This window comes from Bubalus kerabau, chromosome 5 (genome assembly GCF_029407905.1).
Source record: "Bubalus kerabau isolate K-KA32 ecotype Philippines breed swamp buffalo chromosome 5, PCC_UOA_SB_1v2, whole genome shotgun sequence".
Taxonomy (NCBI): Eukaryota; Metazoa; Chordata; class Mammalia; order Artiodactyla; family Bovidae; genus Bubalus; species Bubalus kerabau.
In genome coordinates this window covers 280,612-289,643 of record NC_073628.1, presented here as the reverse complement: position 1 = coordinate 289,643, position 9,032 = coordinate 280,612, and the positions used below count along the sequence as shown (strand labels likewise).

The window sequence follows — 9,032 nt, the reverse complement described above, 5'->3', positions numbered from 1 at the left end:
GAAATCAACCCTAATCACACCAGTCAATCCTAAAGGAAATCAACCCTAAATGTTTGTTGGAAGGACTGTTGCTGAAGCTGAAAATCCAATACTTTGGCCACTTGATGCGAAGAGCTGACTCATTGAAAAAGACTGGTGCTGGGAAAGATTGAAGGCAGGAGGAGAAGGCAGCAGATGATGACATGGTTAGATAGCGTCACTGACTCAATGGACAGGTATTTGAACAAATTCTGGGAGATAGTGAAGGACTGGGGAGCCTGACTTGTGCTGCAGTCCATGACGTAGAAAAGCGTGGGACCTGACTTATCGACTGAACAATAACAGGGTTAGCTGGGAAACTGAGGTCCAGATGGGGAAAGGCCTGGAATGCAGTAACCTCCTGCTCTCCTCTGGTTTTCCGTGGGCTTCCATGGAAAAGTGAGGAGTGCCTGCACCTATCAGGGGCAAGGGTCAAGGCAGGAGTTAAGGCAGGCTTCCTGGAGGAAGAGGAAGAGGTTGGGCAGGGGGCCAGAACTGCCGCAGGTGCCCCTGGGGGCGGCGGAATTTCCGAGGAGTCTCTGGGGCACCAAGGCAGTCCGGGCTGGTTGGGCCGGTTTGGCCTCTGCCCCTAGGCCCGGCGGCCGCGACTCCACGGGGCTGAGCGCGGGACATTCTTGAACACCAACCAGCCTGCGGGCGCAAAGCGAAACTCTAGGGTCCGCCCTCGCCCCGGCCGCTGGGCGGGGCCGCACCTGCCGCCGTCGCTGGGGCTGTCGCCGCTGCGCACCTGGCCCAGGTGAGCCGCTCCGCCCTCGCGGCCGCGCGAGCCTCGAGTCTGGGCCGCAGGTGAGTGGAGATCGCTGCTCCTGTAGGCGGAAGTGCGTGGCGGTTTTCGGGTCCCAGGAGCCAGGACCGAGCCTGGAGCCTAGGGGTGCCGAGGCTCCTCTTGGCCCGCGGAGCCTCTGGCCTGTGACCGGTGCGGTTCCGCAGGAAGCGACTCGGAGCCGGGCCCGCTGCGCGCGTCGCCGGAGCTTACCTGAGGCCTGGCCCCTCGGGGTTGCGGGGGCGAGGGCAGCTCTTCCCGCTCCGCCCGCGGCCCTTGGCCAGAAAAGGGAAAAGGAGCACCACGGCGAGCGGAGCCCAGGCCCGAGGCCTCCCAGGGCGCCGCTGGCCGGGAAGCCTGCTGGCGCCGCCGCGCACCTGTCTCCGGGCGGAGCTACCTCCGGCCGCCCAGCCCCGCGAGCCCGCCCCCCGCGCCCTCCAACCGCGCGTGCCCCGCCTCGCCCGGCTCACCGCAGCCAGAGGACCGGGTATGGAGGCCGGCCCACCCTGCGGAAGGCGGGGAGTGCGAAGTCGGGGGCGCGGGGCGCAGCAGGGGCCTCTCGGCTGGCTGGCGGGGCCGCAGCGCTTTGTGCGGGTTCTTTCCTTCGGGAGAGACGTTAGGGAAGGAAGCACGCTCCAGGCGCAGAGGGCCGCCTGTCCCAGATGAGGGGGTCGCTCAGACCCTCTGGGTGCCAAGCAGCCGGCTAGACGGCAGAGCGTGGGGACAGGGGGCGGGCGCGGGCCGGGCCTCCGGGCCGACGTGGAGCCCGGGGAAGGCGGAGCACCCGCGCGAGGCCGGGCTTTCTAGGAACCGCAGGGCGCGCGGCCGAGCGCGGTGGGCGGTGCAGGGGGCGGCCTCCGGCTCCGCGGGCTGTTCTCTGGAGCGCCTGAGGCGCGTGGGTTTCTTTTCGCTCTGGGGAGGGGGCCTGAGGGACGCGGCGGGGAGGCCGGCCGTGAGCGGAAGCGGCAGGGCGCCCAGTCGAGGGTGTGAGGTGGTGACACCGGCCGGCTTGTGGGGCGGCAGGCAACCTGGCAGGAGCTCTGGGAGGCAGCAAGGCTGGTGGGGACACCAGGGACTACCTAGTTCTTTGCCTCCTCCTGGGTGCTTCTGGGCAGGTCGCTGACCGCCGGAGCCCATTAGCCTGTCCATCAGGTGCCTTTGTTGCTCACTCAGCCTCAGGGCCCACCGGGGAGCTGCGGCTTAGTGGGGAGGCGCCCAGGCAGGGTCTATGGGACCTGAGACCAAGATGCACCATTATCCAAAGGCCCTGAGGGCCACGGGGTTGGGGTGTTTGAGCAAGGCGCCTTGGAAAGGGTCAGATTAAGGATGTAGGATGAGAATGCTCCAAGGGAAGGCCCTACCCCAGTGGTGAGGGCAGGGACAGGGGCCACTAAGGACCCTGCCTGATTTCCATGAGCAGCGCCATCAGCCACCAGTGCTGGGCTGAGAGTGCCAGGTCAGTCTAGGATGAGGGTGCAGAGGAATCTGTGGTGACCTCAGGCTGCCCCCGACCTGGGCTCAGATCTGGGAGCCTCGCTGAGGCCTCCTGACTGCTTTCTTATGTAGAAAAGGGGGCTAAGGTCCACGTGATAACCCAAGCCCCTTGTAACTGCTCACCGTTTGGGGGCTACACCTCAGAGGTGGCCAGGGTGGGGCCCAGAGAGCCCTGCTCAAGGTTCCGTCATTGGCGAGAGTTTCCACGGGAGCCGCACCACCCCCAGCAGGTCAGAGATGCTTGCTGGGGCCAGGGGAGCTACACGGAGCCTGCCCTCTCCAGGTCCCGGGACCACAGGGCTGTCCGGGAAGCAGGCCATGCTGCCCGGCTCCTCGTTGGTGTGCAGGACAGGCCTGAGTGGGGGTCTGCTGGCCAGGACCCCCACGTATCACCGTGGGTCCCGGCCTTCTAGACCTAGCTTGAGAAGGGAAGGCCCGGGCCGTGGTGGACTGGGGCGGGCCCCGGAGGAAGGAGCCGCTTGACTCAGAGTTACAGGAAGACTGGGGCAGGCGGGGCTGGCGGGGAGAACCACCAACTGCCCGCCAGCCCGCCGGGGAGGGGTGCCTGGGTGGGGTTTAGGTTTAGCAGAGGATGTGACTGCAAAGCCAGGAAGCTACGGGGAAACTTCTGATTAAAACACACAAACAAGAGCCGGGTCCTCGCCATGCTCAGCGATGCATCCGGGGCTGCGGTGCTGCTTTAGGCTGGGCCGGGGGCCCAGCTGAGCAAAGCGATCGCACCCAAGCTCGAGCCAATGACCTCAGTGACGGGCATCCCCTCCTCAGGAGGAAAGAGCTGGAGCCAGGTGACTTCATGCCTTCCCTGCTTAGCGTGAGTCTGCGTCCCTGTCCTCAGATGCCTTTCCCGGCCTGAGGCCTGTCCTCAAAATCAGGGCTGTGTGAGGGGAGGCCTGCAGAGCATGCAGCTTGTGTGTGCACGTGTGTGCGTGGGGCAAGTGTGACTGAGAGAGGGTGAGGGGTGATGGGAGGCCGAGGGTGGGCGTGAGGAGCAGTGTGTGTGGTGTGGGGTGTACACAGATGCTCTTGGCGGTGTGCCCTGGGGAACTTGGCAAGTGTGTGCTGTGTGCCAGGTGTGTGGACCGCCATAGCGTCAGGCATGTGGGGAGTGTGCACATGTGCACGGGGGCCAAGCGTGTAGGCACGAGTGGTGCGCAGGGGCTGGGGGTGCAGCACAGAGGCTGTGCGGAGGAGAGGGAATGTCACAGCGGGGCCACTGGGCACGGTGTGCAGGGGGGCATCTGCCACCTGGCCTTAACTTCCAGGAGGCTCCGAGGGTGACTTTCCAGGGGTCAGAGGTGTGTCAGCGTGTGGAGGCCAAGGGGCCATGACTGGAGTTGCCCTGGACCTTCTGCTCTGGGCTGGGGGTGCGAGCTGCCCAGGCCCTCACAGCCCTCGTGGCTGGTTCTTCTGCTTCAGGGACCTCCCAGGCTACCCTCCACTCCAGATGGCTCTTGGCAGGACCCTCTGCCCTCGCCCGCTGGGAGGGAGCCTGTGCTTCACCCGTTTGTGAGGAAGTCCCAGCCCAGCCAAGGCAGGGGCTCCAGCCGACCCTGGGTCCACATTGGGTCCCCCCCCCCCGTGCAGAAGGAGTCGGGGGAGCTCATCCCCGCAAAGCCTCACGGGCCCTGTGGGCAGGGAGGGGGCCTGAAGGAGGCCAGTGCGTCCACTCACAGGGAGGAGGGAGAGGACTGGATGCCTAGTGAGAACCTGCCTGGTGCCAGGGAGCAGGTGCCCGAGGCCCGGGAGCCAGGAGGCTGTCCTCGAAGGCTCTGAAGCTCGGGCTTCACTATCCCGCCCGCAGCCCAGGTCACTATGGAGCTTTCTGTGTCGAGAAGTGTGTATGTGTCGCTGCTGCCGTCTGGCGGGCGGTGGTCCTGCCCTGCGTGGAGAGAAAGGCCGCCTGTGGGTCGGTGGGGGTTTGCCTTGGGGAACCGACGGACAATGCGGACGAAAGTCTGTGGTCTGAAGATGACAAATGCACTGGACCTGGAAGGAGGCTGCCCCCGAGACCAGCCTGAGCCCCGCGTCCCCTTCTGTGTCGACACCTTGGCCTCGAGTGCTTTGCTCTTGCTGCATCCAGGCTGGGAGTGAGGCCCAGTCAGGCTGCCGGGCACTCACGACCCCCAGCCCCTCGGAGCCTCAATACAGGCTGAGTCCGGCCGTACATAGCCCCCGTCTGTATGTGGCAGCCTTGTCCCCGAGGACCTGGGAACCAGGCCAGCTCCTGGGCTCAGGAAGGGTGCCAGGGGTGCTGCCCACCCCGGGCCATCAGGTGTCCCTGGGGCAAACGAAGTTCAGTCCAGGCCATGCCCGGTGCTCTGTGGCTTCGGCAAGACAGCTGGGGCAGAGGCAGTGCTTCCGAGGCCAGAGTTACACGTTAACTCATCCTGTTCTTGTTTAACTTGCTCCTGGGGATGGCGGCAGCCTCTGACCCGTCCTGGCGCCCTGACTGACCAGCCACAAGGACAGAGAGTGAATCTTGCTCAGCCCTTGGGGGATCAGTCTGCTCGGCCAAGGAGCCCCGTGGCGCTGTGGGTAGCACCAGTGTCCAGCCTGCCTCGAGGAGGCCCCGGCCAGACCATGGCAGGTAGACGGTCAGAGAGGGGTGGGCACGGGCTCCACTCCACCTCCTGCCCCAGGCTGGCTCCACACTGCAGTGTGGTTAAGATGGGCCCTCCCCATCTCCTGCTCATGGGGGGTCAGTAAAGCCCAGGGATACTGGGAGTGGGCACCGGTGGGGGCCACTGGGGATCGGGTGGGTAGATGTGGGCTACTGGGAGACCTCACTGCCAAGATGATGGCTTTCTTCTCTGACTGCCGGCTTGGGCTTATCACCCCAATTTAAAGACAAGGAAGTTCAGGTCTCAGGGAGGTGAGAATGCTTGCCCATGGCCAGAAATAGAGGGTCCTGGAACTCTAACTTTCTACCAGGTTGAAGGTGCTGGCATGTCCAACCCAAGTCTCCCAAATCAGCACTGTCCAGCTGAGGGGCCAGGGCCTGACGTCCCAGAGTGGGCCACAGGTGCACACAGAGCACGTGTGCTGGCTCCTGTCCTGGGCACACAGGCGGCTAGGTGGGTCCTGCTGGGCTGGCGTGGGGGTGGACCTCAGCCATGACTCTGCCCTCCACACTGACATCCTCTCTGAGGACAGCGCAGGCAGAACACGTAAGAACTAGCCGCTGCTGGGAGAAGACGTGCCAAGGGCCAGGCCCTGTCCCCCTGGGACTTGTGGGTGGACACGGTGTGGTTACCGAGCAGCACGTGCCACTGGCCCCCGTGGCATTTTCCTGGCCCACCGACCATCTGTGCACAGTGGGAGGCTGGCATCACAGGCACAGGCAACCCACTGGGTCCTCTTTCTGCAGGAGCCTGCGACAAGGCCCCTGACTTCCTGTCCCCGTCTGGAAACCAGGTCCTGGGGCTTGCCCTGGGCAGCGTGGTCACACTGAACTGCACAGCCTTGGTGGTCTCGGGGCCCCACTGCCCCCTGCCCTCAGTACAGTGGCTGAAAGGTGGGCTGCTGCTGAGCAATGGAAGCCTCTATGACCTCCATGAGGACTCCTGGTAAGAGATGAGGTGTCCAGGGTCAGGTGACATGCTGGATATACCCACAGCCAGGGGCCTCTCTGACCTACACTCTGGTCTATAATCACTTGAACATGGGCTGGGGAGTGACTGGCCAGACACGACATGGGCAGAGTGCCACTCTGGATGCAGACTAAGTCAGTGACTACAGGGACAGATGGCCCCTCTAGACACTCACCTTGTAGACCACCCAGGGCCATGGGTGCCAGCAGAGTGCTACGGCCTGAATTTACTCATTGACTGCTGGGCCAAGCCTGGGATCTGAGTACTTCCAAGACCCGGACCCAGGATCAGGGTGATGTCCCAAAAGAGATCCATACCCTCTTCATGTTCTGGCCATTTCTCTTAGCTTACGGTCTAGGGACTGCCAGGAAGCCCAAATCTGCAGCCTCTTTGGGTGAGTCCCAGACAACTGGGGCTCTGGGGCATCCAGTGATGCTCTCGGGCCCCAGGTGAGGGGGTGGGGCCTGGTCTCCCCAGGGTCAAGACCAACTGGTCAGAGGTGCTTGTGTCCAGTGTCCTGGGGATCAACCTGACCAGACCTGAGGACTTCGGGACCTTCACCTGCTCCATCTGGAACGTCAGCTCCTCTTCCTTCACTCTTTGGAGAGCTGGTGAGGGGGTGCACTGGGGTACAAGGTAGGAGGGAGCCCTGGGGAGACTTGCGGCTCAGAGGGTGCTGGGGTGGCTCAGACAGCGGCTCTGTCCCCAGGGCTGGCGGGACATGTGGCCGCGGTGCTGGCCTCGCTCTTGGCCCTGCTGGCCCTGCTCCTGGTGGCGCTGCTGTACGTGAAGTGTCGGCTCAACGTGCTGCTCTGGTACCAAGACAAGTATGGGGAGGTGGAGATGAACGGTGCGTGGGGCCCGGACGTGGGGGAAGGGGGCCTCACTAGGCTCAGCTCTGCAGGTGGGGGTGAAGAGGCATCTGTCCCTAGAGGGCTCTGGAAGAGGGGTGTCCCTGTGCAGCCCAGGAGGGCATTGGGCGGGCAGAAGGGGGTCACGGTACCCTGGTTCCAGGCCTCTACCCGGAATCCTGTGCTGAGGACGAATCCAGGCGGTGCTTGAGCCGGGATCTGCTGAGTCTCATCTGGGGGGCTTGCCTGGCTTCCCTGGCACAGGGGGGGAGGTTTAGGGGACCCTGAAGGTGGCTGGTCCAGGCCGGGAAAGCGGCCGCACTGACCCGCCGCTGTCCGCAGACGGGAAGCTCTACGACGCCTACATCTCCTACAGCAACAGCCCTGAGGACAGGAAGTTCGTGAACTTCATCCTGAAGCCGCAGTTGGAGCGGCACCGTGGCTACAAGCTCTTTCTGGACGACCGCGACCTCCTGCCGCGCGCGGGTACCGGCGCCCCACCCCTTTCCGCTTGGGCCCCGCCCCCGCTGGTCACAGACCCGGCTTCCAAGGCCCCGCCCCTCAGGTCCTCCTCGGCCCAGGCCCCGCCCCTCCAAGGGCCCCGCCCCGTCGAGCCCTCCGCCCCTTTCCACTGGGCCCCGCCCCTGTCCCGGTGCTCGCCCCGCCCCCGCTGGTCACAGACCCCGCCTTCCAAGGCCCCGCCCCTCAAGTCTTCCTCGGCCCCAGGCCCCTCCCCACCGCGCCTCGGGCTCCGGCCCCTCCCAGGGCCCCGCCCCTCCAGGGCCCAGTCTGTGCTGCCCCCGCTGATGCCCGGGTCCTGCAGAGCCGTCGGCAGACCTGCTGGTGAACCTGAGCCGCTGCCGGCGACTTGTGCTGGTGTTGTCGGATGCCTTCCTGGGCCGGGCCTGGTGCAGTCACAGCTTCCGGTGGGTCCCGCGCTGGGCTGGGTGGGCCTCAGCCGTGCCCGCTCTGACTGTGCCGCCCTCGCAGGGAGGGCCTGTGCCGGCTGCTGGAGCTCACGCGCAGACCCATCTTCATCACCTTCGAGGGCCAGCGGCGCGACCCCGCGCACCCTGCACTGCGCTTGCTGCGCCAGCACCGCCACCTGGTGACCCTGCTGCTCTGGAAGCCCGGCTCTGTGGTGCGGGGCGGTGGGGGGCGGGGGTGCTGTGCACGGGACCCCGTGAGTGGAGGCTCCGTGGCCAGCTGCCCAGAGGAGTGGGCTTTTGGGGGGCGAGGAGGCCAGGGTCTTTATGTGTTGGCACCACCCCCCCAAACCCCATTCATGTGTTCACACACGTTAACTGCCCCACCTTGCCTCCAGACGCCTTCCTCCGATTTTTGGAAAGAGCTACGGTTGGCGCTGCCACGGAAGGTGCAGTACAGGTCGATGGAGGGAGACCCCCAGACCCGGCTGCAGGACGACAAGGACCCCATGCTGATTGTGCGAGGCCGGTTCCCAGAGGGTCGGACCCTCGACCCCGAGCTGGACCCCGACCCTGAGGGGGACCTGGGTAGGCTCACCAGCCCCACCCCTGACCCCGAGAAGCTCACCCTGAGTTGGAGGGAGGCTGCAGAAGGTGAAGGAGCCCCTGAAGGGGCCCAGGTGGTGGGGACCGGCTTTGACTTCCAGCGCCTCCCACTGCCTCTTTCCATAGAGGCGGTTGGACCCGGGGCCTGGGGACCACAAGTGCCATCAGGCGGCAGGGGCAGCAGGGAGTGGCCTGGCAGAAGGCAGGCAGTGTGCAGCCCAGCCTGAGGCCTGGCGGTGCCCCTCCGCAGGTGTACGAGGGCCTGTCTTTGGGGAGCCACCAGCTCTACCACAGGCAAGTGCGGTCTCGCTCGGAGAGGGCCAAGGCAGTCAGGTGGATGTGTCAGACCTTGGCTCCCGAAACTACAGCGCCCGCACGGACTTCTACTGCCTGGTGTCAGAGGACGACGTGTAGCCCCGCCCCCTGGAGCACTGGGTTCTACTGCCTGGTATCAGAGGACGACGTGTAGCCCCGCCCCCTGGAGCACTGGGTTCTACTGCCTGGTATCAGAGGACAACGTGTAGCCCTGCCCCCTGGAGCACTGGGGTTACCGGGGTGCCGGGGGCAGGGCTGGGTGTTTTTAGTCCCACACAGCAGGACCTGTCTTCTTGCAGTCCTGGGACCTCAGGGAAAGAGAGTGGACCCAGCCCCAGCTGTCCGCCTCGTGCTAGAAATAAAGACCTTTTGAATCCCACCCGAGTCTCAGCCTCTCCCCTGGGGCAGGAAGCGGGTGTGCAGTGTC

General features: G+C 65.0%; 1 protein-coding gene across 2 annotated transcripts; it reads left to right on the top strand.

Moving 5' to 3' along the window:
- Positions 1-2,894: 2,894 nt before the first annotated feature.
- On the top strand, positions 2,895-8,984 carry SIGIRR (single Ig and TIR domain containing). 2 transcript variants are annotated; one of them, XM_055580413.1, is made up of 10 exons: positions 2,895-3,102; positions 4,742-4,904; positions 5,685-5,883; positions 6,385-6,518; positions 6,617-6,757; positions 7,101-7,244; positions 7,582-7,684; positions 7,749-7,866; positions 8,083-8,272; positions 8,541-8,984. In XM_055580413.1, exons 1-10 carry the CDS (start codon positions 3,052-3,054, stop codon positions 8,702-8,704), a joined length of 1,407 nt encoding a protein of 468 aa, XP_055436388.1. In that variant the 5' UTR covers positions 2,895-3,051; the 3' UTR covers positions 8,705-8,984. The 2 variants fall into 2 exon arrangements, with proteins under 2 accessions (XP_055436388.1, XP_055436387.1); XM_055580412.1 differs by having other exon boundaries at positions 2,896-3,102; positions 7,749-7,899.
- Positions 8,985-9,032: the final 48 nt, after the last annotated feature.

What these genes read in the sequence shown, in the direction of transcription:
- SIGIRR (XM_055580412.1), top strand. Translation starts at nt 3,052, where the DNA reads ATGACCTCAGTGACGGGCATCCCCTCCTCAGGAGGAAAGAGCTGGAGC. An exon ending in TGGTGCAGTCACAGCTTCCG is followed by an intron (nt 7,685 to 7,748) that starts GTGGGTCCCGCG and finishes CCGCCCTCGCAG; the next exon opens with GGAGGGCCTGTGCCGGCTGC. An exon ending in CGACCCTGAGGGGGACCTGG is followed by an intron (nt 8,273 to 8,540) that starts GTAGGCTCACCA and finishes GCCCCTCCGCAG; the next exon opens with GTGTACGAGGGCCTGTCTTT.